This window comes from Geotrypetes seraphini, chromosome 1, assembly GCF_902459505.1.
Source record: "Geotrypetes seraphini chromosome 1, aGeoSer1.1, whole genome shotgun sequence".
Classification (NCBI taxonomy): domain Eukaryota; kingdom Metazoa; phylum Chordata; class Amphibia; order Gymnophiona; family Dermophiidae; genus Geotrypetes; species Geotrypetes seraphini.
Window position 1 is genome coordinate 366,815,981 of NC_047084.1, and position 20,471 is coordinate 366,836,451.

General features: G+C 41.9%; 1 protein-coding gene across 24 annotated transcripts in view; it reads right to left on the minus strand.

Moving 5' to 3' along the window:
- Positions 1 to 20,471, minus strand: part of ADGRL3 (adhesion G protein-coupled receptor L3) — a 1,804,713-nt gene that overhangs the window by 914,129 nt on the left and 870,113 nt on the right. For all 24 annotated transcript variants that reach the window (XM_033915103.1, XM_033915068.1, XM_033915049.1 and 21 more), the window contains one exon: positions 10,889 to 11,102. In XM_033915103.1, coding sequence (XP_033770994.1) covers positions 10,889 to 11,102 — 214 coding nt within the window. The remainder of the gene's footprint in view (positions 1 to 10,888; positions 11,103 to 20,471) is intronic.

Consider the following 20,471-nt stretch of genomic DNA (forward strand, 5'->3'; position numbering starts at 1 on the left):
CACTTGAAGCAGCGTCTATGAGGGTCTGTGAGAGAGATTGCACGCCGACACTTGCTACACACTTGCTACACTTCTTAAAGCCTGTAGCAGGCCGGGACATAGGCCAAAAAACAGCCGCTGCAAGTTCGAAGCTCGTGGGCTGCGGCCGAGTGGCCCGTCCCGGAGAACAGACGAAAGACAATTTTTTTTTTAACTAGATAAAAACAAATAAAACAGCGATTTGTGAATGAAGTACACCAACCGCAGTTGAGAGAAGGCAAAAGTGAACAAAGTTGAACGCAGAGAGTCAAAGACGGACTTCTCGGCTCCACGGAAAACTAAGAACTGAGGAGACACGCCCTGTGCTGGGCAGGAAGGCACTCACGCATGCGCAGTGCGGGCGACTCAAAACTTCTAGTTTCTTCAAGCAAGTCTGCTTGTGAGGCATCCGCATCGGGGCTCCGTCGGATTACGTCACCCATACATGAGAATACCTGCCTGCTTGTCCTGGGATAAATGATAGTACAACGAGCTCATTATTATTAAAATGAGCACTCCGGACGATGCCCAGACCTTGCCAGATGATGCACAAAATTAAGCACTGAACTTTATTTATTCAATTTTCTATACTGTTCCCCCAAAGGAGCTCAGAACGATTTACATTAATTTATTCATAAGAACATAAGAATTGTCGCTGCTGGGTCAGACCAGTGGTCCATCTTGCCCAGCAGTCCGCTCACGTGGCGGCCCTCAGGTCAAAGACTAGTGCCTAAATGAGTCCAGCCTCACCTGCGTACATTTCAGTTTAGCAGAAACTTGTCCAACTTTGTCTTGAAACCCTGGAGGGTGTTTTCCCGGAAGAGCATTCCAGTTTTCCAACACTCTCTGAGTGAAGGAGAATTTCCTTATATTTGTACGGAATCTATCCCCTTTCAACTTTAGAGAATGCCCTCTCATTCTCCCTCCCTACAGTCTGTCTTTATCTACTAAGTCTATTCCCTTCAGTATTTTGAACGTTTCAATCAAGTCTCCTCTCAGTCTCATCTTTTCAAGGGAGAAGAGACCCAGTTTCTCCAATCTCTCACTTTATGGCAACTCCTCCAGCCCATTAACCATTTTAGTTGCTCTTCTCTGGACCCTTTTGAGTAGTACCATGTCCTTCATGTACGTCGACCAGTGTTGGACGTAGTACTCCAGGTGAGAGCGCACCATGGCCTGGTACAGCGGCATGATAACCCTCTCCAATCTGATCATGATCCCCTTTTTAATTATTCCTAGCATTCTGTTCACCCTTTTCGCCGCTGCCACACATTGCACAGACGGCTTCATTGACTTGTCGATCAAAACTCCCAAGTCTCTTTCCTGGGAGGTACTCAAGCATTTTCCCTGTCTGTCCTGGTGGGCTCACAATCTATCTAATGTACCCAGGGCAATGGGAGGTATTAAGTGACTTGCCCAGGGTCACATGGAGCAGCGTGGGTTTGAACCCACAACCCCAGGGTGCTGAGGTTGTAGCTTTAACCACTGTGTCACACACTCCAAAATTATTGGCAGGTCTGGAGACGCTGGTAGCACTGAATCATGTGTGTTAAAAGCATATACCGGCAGGAATGGGGATGCAGACTGCATGAGATGTGAAAGTTAGAGAAAAAAAAAAAAAAAAGTATGGGATACATACGACATACTTTTATAGAGTTGGGGGACACACACAAAAAAGCATATATATCTTGCTATACACGTGTTATAGGCGTATCTCAGGTGTGTTTGTTAAAACCATGTAATAGCAGGAGTGGGGCTGCCAATTGCATTATGTTAACAAAAAAAAAAACATTTGCATGTTTTGCTGGTAATTCTCCCCCTCCCCCCACCCACCCCAATGATGCCTATCATGTGCGCCTATTATATGTTACAATATGGCACGGCTATGATTTGTGTGCTTACAATGTAGCTTTCCCTGGCACATGTGGGCATTTATGTCTCTTTCCATGAACTATTCTGTGCATATGACAGTCGCTTTCTTCAACAACTGATCGGATGGTACTTCCGCGGACCTCATTTGAATGCAAAGTTTTTGGAACATCGCTTGTCGTTTAGAAATTGGAAAATTTACCCGCTTTATAATAGCTCTCCGGATTTTAACGACATATTATCCTGGCCATGTTCTGATTGATTATCCTGGACAGGTCCTGGCCCACCTGGGCTAGGCAGAGCAGAAATATACCTACAATATGTACTTATATTGCTTGGGGATCTTCAGAACTTCTCCCCCCCCCCCCCCTGTTCTTTGCCTTTTTCCTCTGTTACTCTATCTCTAGGCACTGTGGGGGATGCAGACGCAAGTCTCTGCAGTCCAGAATCTCCATGCCCCCTCCTTGTGTAAGGGAGGCATGAGACTGCCACAAATATCATTTACTTGCAACCAGAAGCTGTTCACTCTGGCATCATATTAAAGTATCCTATTTCCTGGGTGAATGTAAGAGTCTGCATCTATGCACATTTGTCATCCAAAAATACAAAAGAACTCAAAAGGTATCAGCAGGAGTCAGTGCTGTTCTAAATCATTAGTCTTGTCAATTGCCAGCAGAAAAAAAGGCCATGCTGGGCTCTACATGTAATACTGCAAGTCACATTTTATGAAAACATTTTAGTTCATTTTCTCTTAAAACAGCAATACAAGCAAAATGCAGGTTCATATTTGCAATTATAAGTTTAACTTTTTAAAAGCTGTGTTAAATGGTAAAATCTATTTTTTTAAAAAAAATTTTGGCTCTTCCCGTAGCTTACATGAGTCACCACAAGTGGTACATGATGTACACTTAAACACAAATTAAAAATCAGATCCTGCCAAATCAACCAATCTAACAGAATGACTGATATTCCTGCCGACATATCAGGTAATTCAGTTGGCAGGTAAAGCAAACAATATCATTAAGGATCTGCTTGTTCATGATTTTAATTTTATTCTTAAAGTGATAACCATTTTTTATGTCTCCTTTATTACCACTATGATCCTAGACACCGAGGCACTGTTTTGCTGATCCTTGCCAAAGTCACATGCAAGCAATCCTTTTTCAGATATATGTAAAGTACGAATCTCTGCCTCTTTTTGCTTAAGATGAAATGAAAGGGTTGAGCTTTGAGATAACATAACATCTTGCTTCTAAACCGCATAACCATAAGTTTGATGCGGTTTACAAAAGATTATCAGTGAAAATTACAAAAGAAAGCAGAGCACACTTAGGAGCAAATTCTATAGGCAGCAGTAGGCATCCTGCCGCCACCTAATGTAATCATTTTAATTGGTTCAATCAACTCTAATTGACTGTGCCAATCCCAAAAAAACATTAAACAGTTAAAAAAAATTTAGAGGTGCCCTTTAATGCCTCCCAAAACAGTGCCTTTATCCCAGTGGTCTCAAACTCAAACCCTTTGCGGGGCCACATTTTGGATTTGTAGGTACTTGGAGGGCCGCAGAAAAAATAGTTAATGTCTTATAAAAGAAATGACAATTTTGCATGAGGTAAAACTCTTTATAGTTTATAAAACTTTCCTTTAACAGTTAAAAGGAAAAATATATAAACTATAAAGAGTTTTACCTCATGCAAAATTGTCATTTCTTTAATAAGACATTAACTATTTTTTCTGCGGCCCTCCAAGTACTCTATTTTTTTCTGCAGCACTCACATTTAAAGTTCAATATATTTTCTCTCTCAAAACTGGCACATTTCAATCACTAAATTGAAAATAAAATAATTTTCCTACCTTTGTTTGGTAATTTCATCAGTTTCTGGTTGCACTTTATTCTTCTGACTGTGCATCCAATACTTCTTCCCTTCTTTCAGCCTCCTGTATGCTTCCTCTCCTCCAGACCTCATTCCCTCCCCCAACTTTTTCTTTCTTTCTCTGTCTGTCTTTCTCTGATTCCGTGCCCCATTTTTTGCTTTGTTTCTGGTTCCCTGTCCCCCCTCCTTCTTTCTTCCTTCCTCCATGCCCCATTTTTTGCTTTTTTGTCTGGCTCCCTGTCCCCACCCCACCTTCTTTCTTCCTTCCTTCCTGCCCTCCCCCATGCCACCGCCGCCGCGGAATAGGCTGCTGCCGCTGCCGCTATCGAGAACAGGCAGAGATCTCCCTGCTTCTCTTCTGCACCGTGCCGACCAACTCTCGCCGCCCGACGTTAATTCTAACGTCGGAAAGGATGTTCCGGGCAGCCAGGCAGCGATTGGCTAGCCAGAACGTCCTCTCGACGTCAGAATTGATGTCGGGCCGCGAGAGTTGGTTGGCCCCGCAGGGGAGAAGCAGGGAGATCAAAGAACACGGTGCCGGCCTGATCCCCGATGGCAGCAGTGAGAAGGGAAGGGAAGCAGGTTTGGCACCACTACTCTAGACGAGCTGCGAGCCGCACTCTAGGGAAAACAGTGGACCGCCCCCCCCTTGGTACGCCACTGGAGCAGAAGCGTGTCTCGCCGGCTCGTTCGTTCAAAGCCGCGGGTGGCGGCTCCTTGCGAGATCCGTGCCTGCGTCTAAAGCCTCTCTGATGTTGTGACATCAGAGAGGCTTCCGATGCAGGAGTGGATAGCGCAAGGAGCCGCCAACCCGCGGCTTTGAACGAATGAGCCGGCTGCTGCTCCAAAAGGAAGAGAATGATGCCTCCAGACCACGGGCCGCAAATAAAACCTGGAGAGCCACATGCGGCCCGTGGGCCGCGTATTTGAGACTGCTGCTTTATCCTAACTAAAGAGATGCTTAAGGGCACTTAGGGCCACTGTAAGCTTGGCTAATGCCAGGAAGTGGCCTTCGACATCCTTAGGCGCCTCTTTAGATCTGATTCTCATGGAAGGTAGGCACCGGAAATATAGGCCTTTAAAACCCTAGCCTACATTTCAGGCGCCTACCTTTCATGTAGATGTGATTCTACAAGCAACGCCATTGTATGATTTAACATGCGATTGGTGGATGTTTTGTAGGTGGCCTCCGATAGCAGCTCCATTTGTAGAATTCAGCCCTTAGAGCTCATGCTCTTCCTCTAACCCCCCCCCCTACCCCCTCAAAAAAAAAATTGTTACAGGAACATAAGAATAGTCTTACTGGATCAGACCAAAGATCCATCAAGCCCAGTAGCTCATTCTCATGGTGGCCAATCCAGGTCACTAGTACCTGGCCAAAACCCAAAGTGTAGCAACATTCCATGCTACCGATGAAGGGCAAGCAGTGGCTTCCCCCATGTCTTTCTCAATAACAAACTTTGGACTTTACCTCCAGGAAATTGTCCAAACCCTTCTTAAAACTAGCTATATATCTGATCTTACCACAACCTCTGGTAATGCATTCCAGAGCTTAACTATTCTCTGACATCATACTGGCGAGGTCAATGACAAGAAACAACATCATCATACTGGCTCCAAGTCTAAGTCAAATAGCTACAAGAATATTAGAAGCCACTGGGTAATATACTATAAAAGCTGGAAATTACCACTACAGAAAACAATCAAAGGGTCACTGCAGCAGAATGGAACACTCCCCTAGCTATTGTCACTTAGGGCTCCTTTTATGAAGCTGCGTTAGCGGTTTAACACACGTAATAGTGCGCGCTAATACGCCGGCCTCGCTAGACGCTAACACCAGCATTGAGCTGGCGTTAGTTCTAGCTGTGTAGCGTGGGTTTAGCGTGCGCTAAAAAGCTGCGTGCGCTAAAACCGCTAAGGAACCCTTAGTATGACCCATCTTTAGGAGGAAGCCAGGAGGGCTCTCTAAGTGTAATATAGAGACCTATGCTGTAACAAGCCAGTATATACTGGGCATGGGGAAACTGATATCAGATGATGTCTAATGTAATCAAATCTGGCAATTGTAAGTCACACTATGCCTGTAAGGTGACTAACAGTACAGTTTATAGAGAACAGTTTAGTACAGTGCAAGGATGCTATAGACACTCGTTACAATACTTTTGGGATTCTTTGAGGTCACTTCTTGCAGTTTGGTGGAGCAGACGACTCAGAGATATACTGTAACTCTTGTTGTCTCCCAACAAGTAAAGGCTGTAGTGTTTTCTTGTTTCACTTAGGGAAGTGAGAACATTCTGTATTAACTGATCTCAGATCAACTGTCTCCTATTTAATTCTCCTCTTTTTCTCGACCTCCAGCATATCCAGTTCCAGGATCTAGTGGAGAAATGGATCATAGGATTCTCCTTGGATACAGGCGTCTATCTTTTCTTCACCTTACTGATAAAGATGACACATCAACTCCCATTGAGCCTAGGGATGTCCTAGTGGTGATTTGAAGGTGGGGGAGAAAGAATTGTGACAGCTCTGATTATAGATTTTCAAATAGCAGGGTCCAAATAAATTTAGTATTTCAGAAATAACTTCAAGAAGCATGCAAGCAACAGTATTGGTATCAGGAACTGGGGCTTATAGCTTGGGTAGCAACCTTACATGCCCTTTGAACAGGCATGATAGTAGGGAGATTTAGAAGTGTATAGTAGAATACCGTTATCAGGCAATTTAGTGGATTCTTAGCATTCCTGATCCAGTCCATTTCTGTGCAGCTGACGGAGTAATCAGTGGTTGCTTTGTAGTGTGACAGTAGCCTTCTAGCTCCCAGCTGTTGAAAACCCAGTTCTTTGACACACAGAAACAAATTGAAGACCTGGTTATTTTCTTGAAACACTTAACCTGGACTAAGATCTAAAAATGTGTGAATCTCTATTATGTTTCAGTTAATAAAGGTTTGGTAACTGATGTTATTGCCTCTTTATATTATTGCATAAAATCATTTGTATCCAACTACACTGTATGCATTGTTTTATTGATTTTGATTGTTCATTGCCTTGAATGGGTTATAAATGACAAATTAAATTACATTAATTGTAAACTGCTTTGTTCTCTCCCATAGGGCATTATATCAGCTGAATAAACTAAACTAAATTAAAGCAGAATATGTAAGAACATGCAGAAAAAGAGAAAAAAGGGAGAAATAACTAATTATCCCCGTTGCTTTTCAATGTTTACAAGTCATCATTAGGTGCGCAATTGACCCAGCTGGGGATAAAATTATTTAGTTACGCAGATGACTTTAAGATCATTATCCTATTCACTACCTCTCTCTCTATAGTTACTCCTAAGGCAACAGAAGTACTAAATTTATGGATGACTGAATTTAGACTGAAGCTTAATTCAGAAAAAGCAAAATTCTTTGTAGCTTCGTCACACCCACTTGATACTAAAATATCACTGTGCATCAATAAACTTAGTTACCCTATTCAATCTACTATGAATGTTTTAGGTGTAATACTTGACCAGGGCCTAACCATGAAAGACCAGGTGGACTCTTAGAAAGGGTTTTTTTCACTCTCTGGAAGCTTCGGTCCATTAGAGCATATTTTGATGCTTCATCATTTAGAATTTTGGTACAATCCCTTATACCGAGCCAACTTGATTACTGTAATATCGCCTATCTGGCAATTTCCCCAGAAGAATATGCAGCGATTACAACTGATGCAAAATGTAACGGTCAGGCTAATGTTTAGGTTGAAGAAGTTCGACCATGTAACTCCTTCCTACCGACTCCTGCATTGGTTGCCAATGGAGGCACGTGTGAAGTTTAAGTTTGGATGTTTTTGCTTTAAGGTACTATTCGGTTTGCCCCTAAATATATAAGTGACCTTTTCTCTTTCTCAACCAATAGACATAAGAGAAGCTCACACTTGAATTTTGTTTCTCCACCGGTTAGAGGATGTAAATTTAAAAGACATCATCAACATCTTTTCTCACATCAGGCAGCATTATGGGGTAAAGATCTGGAACAATTACTTATGCTCGCTAATACTTATGGGGAATTTAGGAGACACCTAAAAACTTATCTGTTCCTGAAGTACTTAGGTAGCTGATTTGTACAATCTTTCCCACAATAACTGATCTCTAGAGCTGTTAGTCACTAGCTTTTAACTTTGTTAGTTCTACTCAATTTGTAGCATTTTTAATCATTGTAAACCGCATAGAACTTCACGGTCCTGCGGGATATAAACTGTTATCATTATTATTAATCTGTGCCTCTGCCTAGGATACACACACAGCCACCGGCTTCATCTTTTTTATGCTCCTGGGGAAGACAGCATGCTTTGTCTCTGCCTCCTATGCAGCATTACACCACATGGTATACGTGGAGGAGTGGCCTAATGGTTAGAGCAGCTGCCTCAGCACCCTGAGGTTCTGAGTTCAATTTCCACTGAAGTTCCTTGCGACTCTGGGCAAGTCACTTAACACTTCATTGCCCCAGGTATAAAAAATGTGTAACTGTCTAAAATATGTAAACCACACAGAAAAAGTGGCATACAAGTCCCTCCCTTTTTTTACCTTTTACATATTCCAACTAATTCAATATTCAGCTAGCAGTAGCCAGCGTTTTGAGGATTGCTACCAGTGTTAAACCTGGAAATTCAATGCTGAGCCACATCCAGGCACTTGCATTGAATTTACAAGTTTCCAGAGCTAGATAATGCATAGCCAGTTAATTGTGATATTCAGCACTTAACCACTTAGAGGCTACCGCATAAAGATAGGAGTGCATAAAAATGCAGTTAATCTAGCCGGCTAAGTGCTTATTTTCGGAATATAACTAGCCAAGGGCTGACTCCTCCCCTCAAATGCCTTCAAAATAGTTGGTTTTCAGTTTGGTGCCAACCAGTTTCTTTCATTTGCATTAACCAGTTAAGTGATAATGAAAATGGCCGGATAGTCTTAAACAGGCCATTTAACTGGCCAGGAGCTCTTTCTGGCCAGTTAAATCACTTTGAATGTTGACTCCTTAGTGCTTAAACGTTAAGCACAGTTTGTATGCTAAAGTTCTAGAACAGGGATAAGGATTGAGGGTCACAATCTTGTTTGGTTTTCAGGATTTCCCCCCTAATATGCATATACTTCCCCAGAAGCTATTTGATATTACAATTTTGATAATTTTTTCTCAAAATATCAATCTTTATTATCATCATCATATTTCAACCTTAAAGAATACCTTCAAAAAACAACTTAAATATATTAAAATGCTGTTACATCAATAATATATTCAATATCCTAAATGTGATTACCCCCCCACTACTAGCACCCCAAAGTCCCAATGTTCATAATAAAAAAACAAATTTACTCCTTTATTGTACTTCACAATCTTGTTACCATCCTTGGCATAAACTCTCAAAATTGTAATATCAGATAGCTTCTGGGGAAGTGTGTGCACTTAGCGAAATTGGAGCTATTTGTTTGAATTAATTGGTTGTGCCACTGTGATATTAGTGCAATAAATATACATGAGATCTATTTGCGCACAATGGAGGCAGTGTATGCAAATAGATCTCATGCATATTCGTTGGGGGAAATCCTGATGACCCAACTGGACTGCTGCCCTTGTTCCCCACCCCCATTCTAGAATATTAGCTCTTACGCATGTGAATATAGAAGTCATGTGCATAACCAGCGCTACACTGTAACATGAAAGCGGAAGTTATAAAGCATACAATGCAGGGGAGCGTGAACAGAGGGAAGATCATGGGCTATAGGTTATAGAATGTTCACATTTTTGTATTTAGGGACAGATTCTATATATGGAACCTAGAAAATTTACACCAACTAGAATGACACAGCGTGATTCTACAAGGTGTGCGTCCCTTTTACAGAATTGCGCTTGGCATTTTTCTGTGATACATAATTTAGGTACACTCATTTAGGCTAGCTAAAACCAGGCCTAAATGACTGTGCCTAAGTTGTGCTGGACTGGGCATATTCTATAAGGTAAAGGGAATGGGTCTTGATATACCACCTTTTTGTGGATACAATCAAAGTGGTTTGCATATTATATACAGCAGGGGTCTCAAAGTCCCTCCTTGAGGGCCACAATCCAGTCGGGTTTTCGGTATTTCCCCAATGAATATGCATGAAATCTATGTGCATGCACTGCTTTCAATGCATATTCATTGGGGAAATCCTGAAAACCCGACTGGATTGTGGCCCTCAAGGAGGGACTTTTAGATCCCTGATATACAGGTATTATTTTGTACTTGGGAACTGGAGTGCTTGTGACCCTGGGCAAGGCTTTACCCTCCTTTGCCCCAAGTACAGAACTTATATTGTAAGCCTACTAGGGACAGAAAAAGTGCCTACATATAATATATGTAAACCCTTTTAATATTGTATGTGCTATGATTAATTCTGATCTAACAAGTATCAAAGCATTAAAAATATCTGTACCAAACCAGATGCAAACCGCTGTGTTAATCTTAGCATGATTAGCATCTAGATAAATGTTATTGGGGGATACTGTATATAGAATTCCTTTTGATGTAGAAAACTACACTTAAGATTAGGTCAGTGTTTTATTTTCCAATTACTGCTGAAAATTAATTTCACTCTGAAGGTGAAGTTCTGTGCGGGGTCCTCAAGTCAAGGCCTTCTGGAGATGGTATCCTCTAGTTTGGGACTCATGAGTTCCATGGTACCTCAAAGTCAGGATATTCATCATCTGAGCAGAGCTTCCCAAAGCTTCAATTCTATAAACGGCACCGTTGTGCGATTGACATGCGATTAGCAGCTGTTTTTAAGGTATTTGCCACTGACAGAGCCATTTATAGATTCAAAAAGTACAGTAACTTTCACTTCAATGAAGGAGTGGCCTAGTGGTTAAAACAATGAGCTGAGGATCCAGGGAAACCAGGCTCAAACCCCACTGCTGGTCATATGACCTTAAGCAACTTACTTCATCCTCCATTGCCTCAGGCATAAATTTAGATTATGAGCATTCTAGGACCTACTGTACCTGAATGTAATCCAGCTAAAGAAAACACTGCAAAGAAGCCTTATTATATGAACACAAACTAGAGGAAGGGGGGAAAAAAGTGCAATGGAAGAAAGAAAAGTCGTACCTCTGAGTCATAATTTTATAGGCATCTGGCAGATAACAACGGATATTCTCCATCTGGGCAGGATCGGAGTCGCAGATTTTATCATCCGTCCTACCATAGTTGGCACTTTCTATCATGATGACGTCTGTCCCTGGGCAGCGGAGTTCTATTGGATAGCTCTCACAGGACAGCTCCCTTCTCACCACTGCCATTGGAATGGGGGCACGACTGAACGCTGGAAAAACAAAACAAAACAGAAAGCAGATTGAGTTTAACTATTTCAGAGGTCCTGGATGTAGACATTCATGCTCTATTGCTCATTTGTTATTTCATGAGCATAAATTTCACAGTGGAAAGTTAATTTTAAAGGAAAAAAAAAAAAAGTTTATTTTTATTTCTCAGAAGAATTATAAAATGCATTGAGACACAGTTGTATGAAAGATGCTGAGTGCACTTTATAGTGGATAAAACAAGACAGGTATTTGAGCTGAATGAAGACCAGGGCATCTGGAAAGGTCAAAGACAATTACTTTGGCAGAAGAGCGCTCTATTGTGGGAGAAGAAAAGACTGAACAGATGTATTTCAAAGCCACTTTCTCCACTCTTCCTTTCTGTTGTCATATACAGCAATCTAGAAGTCACCGCTGAATTAGTATCACCTACCTTTCTGTCATCATGAGGTGTTAGTCATTCTATTTTAACACTAACTTTATTACATTCTTTGACACATTTTGTGCTAACATAGAAGTCAAAAAATAGCAATACTGATAGTATTACCAAGAAACAGGATGAACACTGTGCCAATCTCTTGCTAAAACTTAAATAATTTTTAGACCACATAACTATTTTCCTCACTGACACAAAAACAAACAAACCCCAAAACAAAAGAATAAATTATCTCCAGTACATGTAATATATGTAAACTGCATTGGTTGTAACCACAGATAAGCGGCATATCAAATGCATGACCCTTAATAAATAAAATGTAGGACTTTTTTTTAAAATACTTGCATTTTTGAAGGGAAAATGCAGCTCTGAAAGGACAATTCTGCAACTGGGAGCCATATTTATGAGCTGCTTGTACATGTGAATTTAGAAAATACCAGCACTTTCACCGGTATGTGGACACTTATCGTATTTTTTGCTCCATAAGATGCACCTGACCATAAGATGCACCCTAGATTTAGAGGAGGAAAACAAGAAGAAAAAAAACAAACATTCTGAACCAAATTATCCCTGCCAGGCTCTGTACCCTGCCCCATCTCCTCTGTTGGTCTAGTGGTAGGCCGGGACAGGGCACAGAGCAGGCAGGCCTAGTGGCCTAGTGACAGGCAGGCAGGCCTAGTGACAGGCAGGCCCCATACCCCCAGTACCTTAAATCATCCCCCATAAAACCACATGCCCCCCAGTACCTTAAATAATCCCCCACGTACCCCCAGTACCTTTTTAATCACCCCCATACCTTTAATCATCCCCCATACCCTCCAGTATCTTAAATCATCCCCTATACCCCCACGTGCCCAAGTACCTTAAATCATCCCCCATAAAACCACATGCTTCCCAGAACCTTAAATCATCCCCCTATGTACCCTCCCAGTACATTTTTTAATCACTCTCCACCCTCCTTAGATGGCTCTCATCTTTCCCAGGCAGCAGGCGCACAAGCCAGAAGTGCAGAGATCAGGAGCAAGCCCTCTGCACTCCCGCCTGGGCCCGCGCCAATCTCCAAATGGCTGCAGTCAGTTCTCGTGAGTCTTGCGAGAGCTGACTGCAGTCATTCAGAGATCGGCCTAAGTACAGCAACACTTTTGAAGATAAGTACATAAACTTCATTAGTCGTTTTAAAGTATAAAAAGTGTTTAAAATAAATATAAAATTATTGAGCATCAGCCATTAAAAATTTAAGCCTTGACCGATGAGGAGGTTACACATGAATCTCCCCGTTATGAGATCATAACCTTTATGGGACGGAGGAGGGGTGTTTCTGAGGTCTATGGCTAAAACAGAAGTAGCAACATCAGTTAAGGATGTAAAGGAATAACATAGAAATAATATTCTAAAGGTTGGAAGCTTGGAATTTGATATTGGATTTATCCTAAAAATCATAGGACAGGAATCTCGTGATACTGCTGGACTCATCACACACTCTATTCTTGCATATTCAAGCAACCTTTAAAAATTGTCTTCATCATCTTCGACAGAGACTGATAGGGTGAGTGGGGATGTTAATGCAGCTTTATGTACGTCTTAGCGGGAGCACGGATGATTCTATTATATTGACCTGTGGGGGTGAGCACCTCTCTTCAGATGAGGGGTGCAGGGGTGCCCAGGGTTCTTCAACATGTACTCATTTTGCCCAGATATTGTATAGTTTTCTTACCCCAGGGCTTCTGTATTGTCCATGCTTTCCGACTTTGTACGCATTGTATGTATGAGTTTTGTTTGTATTTGGCTGCATTTTCAATAAAATTTATTGGAAAAAAAAAGAAATATCTCCCCATATATTGAAAAGACATATCTGACCACAGTGGTCCATGCCATGAAAACATCATGATTGCACTGCATCAACTACAACTAATTCAGAACACTGCAGGCACAACCAAAAGAAGGCTGCAAGAGGTGTGATCACATCATACCCTTTCCTGCACAAACTACAGTGGCTACCAGTACTTTACAGGGCAAAATTTAAATCTCAAACTTTGATTTTTAAGGTCCTCAGACAAAATGGGCCAGAATACTTAAAGAACAGGTTTTCTCAAGAAGCATCACTATCTGTACCCTAATCCAAAGAAATGGTACGATGTGATACCTGCCAGCGAGCCTTCTATGAAGTAGCCCCCACACGCTGGAATTTACTTCCAGAGGGGCTACGTCTAACTCCAGACTACCTCTACTTCAGGAAGCAGGTGAAAGCCTGGCTTTTCATCCAAGCCTTTAATACATAGGGTGATTTGACTATACACTCGTTCTGCACCAGTACTAGCTTGCCATACACACTAATTAAATGAGTTCCTTATAACTTAACTGTTTAGACTCCTATCTGTTTATCTCAATGCACTCCGTACCATCCATCTTGTCCCCATCTAATTTCTGCATATGACCCCTCAGCTATAGGATAAGCTATATTGTAGAAAAGCATTAGTTTCTATCTATGTTATTTGAATGTTCTGATATGTGCTTATTAGATGCTTCTTAAGCATGTCTCCATTTTAGTATGTATTATATCTCTCTTATTTGAATTTCAGTGCTATTAATAAGTATATTTTTGAAACTGTTTCATGGTAGTCCTATTAAGTTTCAATTTACTGATTTTAACTTTGGGGTTCTTTTATTAAGATGCACTGATTTAGCGCACGCTAAATGCCAAGGCATCCATTATATTCTATGGGTGCCTTAGCATTTAGCATGCACTAAATCGGTTAGCGTACCTTAATAAAAGGACCCCTTTACCTCATGCACTGACACCCCCCTCCTTTTTTAACAAAAGCATGGAAGAGGTTTTTAGCACCACCCAGCGTTCTGAATGTTCTGCACTGCTCCGACACTCACAGAAACTCTATGACTGGGAGTGGAGCTAACCTAAGATGGCGGCTTAAAGCTCTCATGAAGACGCCGTCACCGGGAAATATATTGCCTTTCAACTTTACCAATGGTAAAGAGAAAATCTAAGATCCAGGTGTTCCCAGAGGTACCTGCTTCTTCTACTGGTCCGATGGATGCCTTCGTGGAGCGTAGCTCTCGAGTACAGCAATCGGAGGGATCTTTGGCAGGAGGAGGCACACAGGCTGAAGCGTGCAAGTCCTCCTTTGAAGGCGCCACCCTATCTCCAGAGGAGCAGAGCCCACCAAGTCACCCAAGAGCTATGGAGGAGTCGTTGGAGGCTAGACCGGCCCGGTGCGTTTCCTTCTTTTCTCAACAGAGCGGGTTTCCCGATCCTGTGCAGGGGTAGGAGGATAATCCAAAAAGCTTAGTGGAGGAATCGGAGCAAACCCGTGATGAGGAATTAGTTTGGGTTTCTTTGGCTACTGCAGCTCTAGGTACTTTGTCTTCTATGGGTCCTAGAATGGAGATTGCCCCCTTGCAAAGACCTAGGGTAATTAACATAGAGTCAATTTGGGAGGCTATTTCAAGCTTACAGCGTTCTCTGGGCTGTTATCTACTCGCTGTAAAATGAGTAGATAACAGCCCAGAGTAGATAACAGCTGTTATCTATTCGTTGTCAGCAGTTATCTACTCGTTGTAAAATGATGCTCTCTAAGCATATGGAAATTAAGAATAAACTGTCAACTTTGGAAAATAAATCGGCAGACTGTGAATCTAGATTGAAAATTTTGGAACTGCAAACTTCAATTTGGGCTAAAGATAGTGGAAATTTGCATTTTAAATATGAAATGTTGGAGAATGCAACTAGAAGATGTAATCTTAAGATTATAAACTTCCCAATTTTTTTTTTCCTATTTCAGAATAAGAAATGTTCAAGCAATACTATAATGATATTTTGAAAGTACCAGGGGCTTCATACCCACCCCTCTCAAAAGTTTACTATTTACGTAGGAGAATAAAAACCCAAGTAGCTAATCAGGGAATGGTTGCTTAAACTGTTCTTTAAATATAGAGATGTTTCCATTATGTCATACAAAGTGAGAATGTACCCTGATGTTTCTTCATCTGAGACCCCAGGTATTGCAGTTAGGAGAAACCCTCGTTTTACGATATCCATGTAAAAATGTGTAATGGTATATAAAGATAATAGATATGCATTTTATGAGCTGCAGCAACTATCTAAATTTATTTCCACACAGTCTATACCTACGTAATGAGATTTGTACTCCAGTTAATCTGCTCAATGGAAATTGCTCGGAGGTTATCAAGCTCCATCTTTATTTACCTTATGTTTTTTGGTTAGTAAAAAGTTTATTCAGTCATTTTACAGGTCTGTCCCTCTTTATTGTGGACTAACTATACTTTGGAATGTATAAATTAATTTGCAATAATTATGTAGGAATATTATGATTCTTGCTAATTAGCTATATTTCTGTTTCCATTGTATTTTTCCTTTTTGACTTGTTTTATTGGCAAATGTAGAAACTGCAACAAATAAAGAATTTAAAAAAAAAACAACTATGACCGTTGAAGCAACGCAGAGCATTTAGCATTCCTAGTTCTAGAAAGCTAAGCGCCCAAATTACCAACTAGCATGCAAATCTGCACCTGCAACTTATAGAATAAGATCAGTTGTGCATGTAATTCAACCAATTATTGCCTGACCATGGGTGGAGCATGAGTGAGGCATGGGTGATGCTCCCGGTTCCACATATAACTTACAGACTTATGCAAGTTGATCATGTTCCTGTTGCATTTTACATGTCTGAGCATAGGTGTTGTTGTGCTATCTTTCTATAATACCCAGGATGCCATTATAGAATAGGACATGTCCATAGAGTGCCAATATGGAGGTGCCCAGGTGTAGACTCTTCTCACCACCACTACTAGTGCACAAGTTCTACATATTTATATATAAAATAGCCCATGGATCTATATGGCATTAAAGAGATGCAAGTTCCCTCACAAAAGCTCAAATCAATTAAAAAAAAATAAAAACTCTCCACCAAAAAAGATACCTATGAGATTTGTTATTTTTATTTAGGTCATGTACTTTTTGATAGTAGCTCAAGACATGTTGCACTTAGGAACAAAATGACCCTCTTTCCTTTGATCACATATTCCTGGCCACAAGAATCCCTCTAGCACAGGGATCTCAGTCCCTCCTTGAGGGCCGCAATCCATTCGGGTTTTCAGGATTTCCCCAATGAATATGCATGAAAGCAGTGCATGCACATAGATCTCATGCATATTCATTGGGGAAATCCTGAAAACCCGACTGGATTGTGGCCCTCAATGAGGGACTTTGAGACCCCTGCTCTAGCACAAATATTCTGTTGAGCGAACACACTTACCTCCTACTGGTTTGGCTTACTGTCATTGCAGGTAGGTAGAACCAAACAGTGACTAACAAAAGAAGGCTTAATTGGTACAGCAAAGTTAACTACCTCTACGAGGGGCTACTGAAAAGTTCTCAGCCCAACCAACAAAGTTGGGGCAGTCTCCATCGAGGGCTATACACTTAGTTCAGCAATTTTCCACTTTTTTTCACTCTATCAGGAAAATATTTAACACACAAAATGGAAAATTGCTGGACTAAGTGTATAGCCCTCGATGGAGACTGCCCCAACTTTGTTGGTTGGGCTGAGAACTTTTCAGCAGCCTCTTGTATTATCTAAGAACCTGATCTATATATTGACAACAAAGAGGCTGGGGTGTAACAAGAGAAATGTCATCTGCTGAGACTCTCAAATACCTGAGACTCCCAGACAACGATCCTATTAGTCTTGTCAGGTTCATGATGGATATGTATCCCAGTATCTGGTCAGCCAGAAAATACACGACTAGCCAAACAAACTCTTCCAAGCATCCATCTCCTAACCCAGAAATAACCAATCTGAATTATCCCTGAATTGTGACTGGGTTACTACACACCAGATGACCTCAGTTCCTATAGCTCATAAGAGTTATAAAAGCAGACTTCACATAAGCTCTCTTTCTCTCCCTGGATTCTCACTGAACCCTTTGCTGAACTCTATGGACTTTCACTAGACTTTTCATCTGCACCCAAGGCTCCATGTTCCATTCCCAACCACTATGAAATAGAAGATTTTTCTTCCAGCTAGTGACACCACTCCAACCAGAAGCAACAATAAGAAAGAACACATCTGGACCTTAATCAGAGCAAGTTTCTCCTAATCCAAAATAATTGTTCAAATTTTCTAACAATATTTATCTTGTGGCATGTTCCCTTTGTATAAGATCCCTAAAATGAGAGTTAAAATTACTGCATTACCTGTATAGCAGTGTATCGCAAACTGTGTGCTGCCCGAGATTTCAGGTATGCTGAGAGGAGAAGAGGCGCCGGCTTATTGCCTACAGGACACGCCTCTCGTGGTAGGAGGCAATAAGCCTGTAGGCAGTTAGCCAGCGTCTCTCCCCTTCCAGCATCCCCCACCAGTGGCTTAGGGCCCGTCTGGAGGACCTTTGCGCGTGTGCAGACGTCGCATGTTCATGTGCATGATGTCATCGCGTTGACATCTGTGCACTTCCGGATGCCTCAAGCCCCGGCCATGGCTTGACAAAGTTTGCGAGCCACTGCTGTATAGTACTGTAAATAAATTTCCTCTGTATCTCAGAATACAAATCTAGTCCTTCCATAATATTCTAAGTATATTTCCTTAAAGATGATACAGTATAAGTAGTGCTATTCCCCAAATTAACATCAATCAATTATAATATTTTACACTAGTCTTTAAGCCCGTTACATTAACGGGTGCTAGAATAGATGTATGTGTGTGTCTTTCTTCCTTTCTTTCTCTCTTTCCCCTTGGCCGCTTTCTGTCTCTCTCTTTCCTCGGCTGTCAACCATCACCCCTTGCCTGTTCCACCTGTCCAGCAGCAGTCCTTACCTGCTCCCTCTGTCCCTCTTCCCTGCTCCCCCTGTCCAGCAGCACTTCTTACCTGCTCCCCTGTTCCTCTTCCCTGCTCCCCCTGGCCAGCAGCACTCCTTACTTTCTCCCCCTGACCCTCTTCCCTGCTCCCCCTGTCCAGCAGCATTCCTTACCTGCTCCCCCTGTCCAGCATGCAGCTCCTCTTCTTTAAAACAGCCTACCGGCTGTAACGAACCTTGCAGGCCGCTCTGAGGCACAGTTGACATGGCCACTGTATGGTTGGGTTTTTTTTACTGTCTCTCTGTCTTTTTAATTGGCTACTGTATGTGTGCCTTTTTTTCCCATCTATTTCCTTGGCTGTTGTTTGTCATTTGTTTCCTATGTCTCTCTCTGTCCTTAGTGTTTTGTTATTTTTTTCAATCTGTCTCTTTAGCCCCCTGTCCTTCTGTGCATGTCTGTGTGTCTCTCTCTCCTTGTCCTCTGTGTTTTGTAATTTTTTCAATCTGTCTCTTTAGCCCCCTGTCCTTCTGTGAGTGTCTGTGTGTCTGTCCTTGTCCACTGTTGTTTGTTTGTTTTTTTAAATCTCTGTTTATTTATTGATCCCCTCTGTTTCCATGGCAACCCTGAGATTGTGGCCCACGGCGTAGACGCTCGCCGCCTCCCCCCTCTCTCCTGGCGCTTGCAGTCCTGTCCCACTGACGTAGCGGGGGATCCGCCATTTTTGCAGCGTCAGATCCAGTGCTTCGATCAGCCGTCTAAGCCCTGTGTGCATCATCGGCCTGGAGGATCCGATCGGGGTGGTGCTCCCGTCCCCGCCGTGTATGCGTGCCGTGCGTTAGGCTGCCAGTCCCGCCTCCTTTTTCTTCAGTTTGTATCTCCCTCTTCCGCTTCTCCAACCCCCTGCCAGTCCAGCGCGTCTCTCCCCATCTCCTCCCTGTGCGCGCACGGTCGCTCTCAGGCCTCCGCACCCCAACATCTTAATATCAAATTAATTCCTGAGGCCGGCTACCACCACCACTTCCGCAGCTCGCTCGGCTTCGATACCCCATCCTCTCTGACGCGCCAGGGGCGCGCATGCGCACTCGTATTTTCGCAACGGATCAGGGAACACGTTTTTTTTAGTGCGCATGCGCGGCCTATCATTTTATTATATTAGATTATAGGTAGATCATATTTTGTTTTGAATAGGGTTGATTGGAGGGATTTTTTGTTTTGGGGTTGTTGTTGTTTTTTTTTTTTTTTTAGTACATGTGGTTGGAAAGAAAGCCAAGTTTATTGCTGTCCCCAACAGTAAACCATGAGTGGGCCATACTGAAGATTTAGACTAAAAGTGTTCAACTCCATGAACAAAAATGAATGAGACTTTGATACACAGTAGGTGGCTTCTTTAGAGTTTCTCTGAAAGAAAGCATTAATCCATTAAGTCATTATAACGACCATTATCTTACTTAATTAAAAACTTAATTATGTTGCCTAATAATGAAATCTTCAGTGGAGGAAATTAGATGGAAAACCAAAGTGAAAACAGCAGCTATCCACGCTCTCTTGAAACCCACCTGCTGCTATTAAAGTTCCAGACAAGGAGCTTACAAACTGTTTTCGCAGACTTCACCTAATATGTCTGAAAGGATAGATTAACATTTAACTATAACAAGTGAGAATTGCAAACCAATATCTAAAAGGCATGACATAAAAGGCAGTTATGTTTGAAGGTCAAAATTGTTTTAACCCCCCAAAAAAGCTAAATCCTTGAGAGACGGTCAATTCTCCAATTCTGAAAATTAACAACAAAGATGAAATTCTAAATGGTTCAGTTATAGTTCTATCATTACCTGTCACCTATTTGTATTCAACTACTGCAGAATGTCTCGTTAGCATCTGCTCTTAGTTATAGCCACCATATTGCAATTACTAAGCAAAATTGCCAGATTGCCCTACATGACAAAACTTAATTACAAAAAAACATCAAAGTCTCAATACTCCAATGCATCTCACAGTGAAAAGAAGAAACGGCACCTGGCAAAAGCCAAAGGAGCTCGCTGAACAGGTTCCTTGCACCAATGTTGCTTCCAGTGCAGGAAACATATTTCAGGCAAACAAGTTTCCAT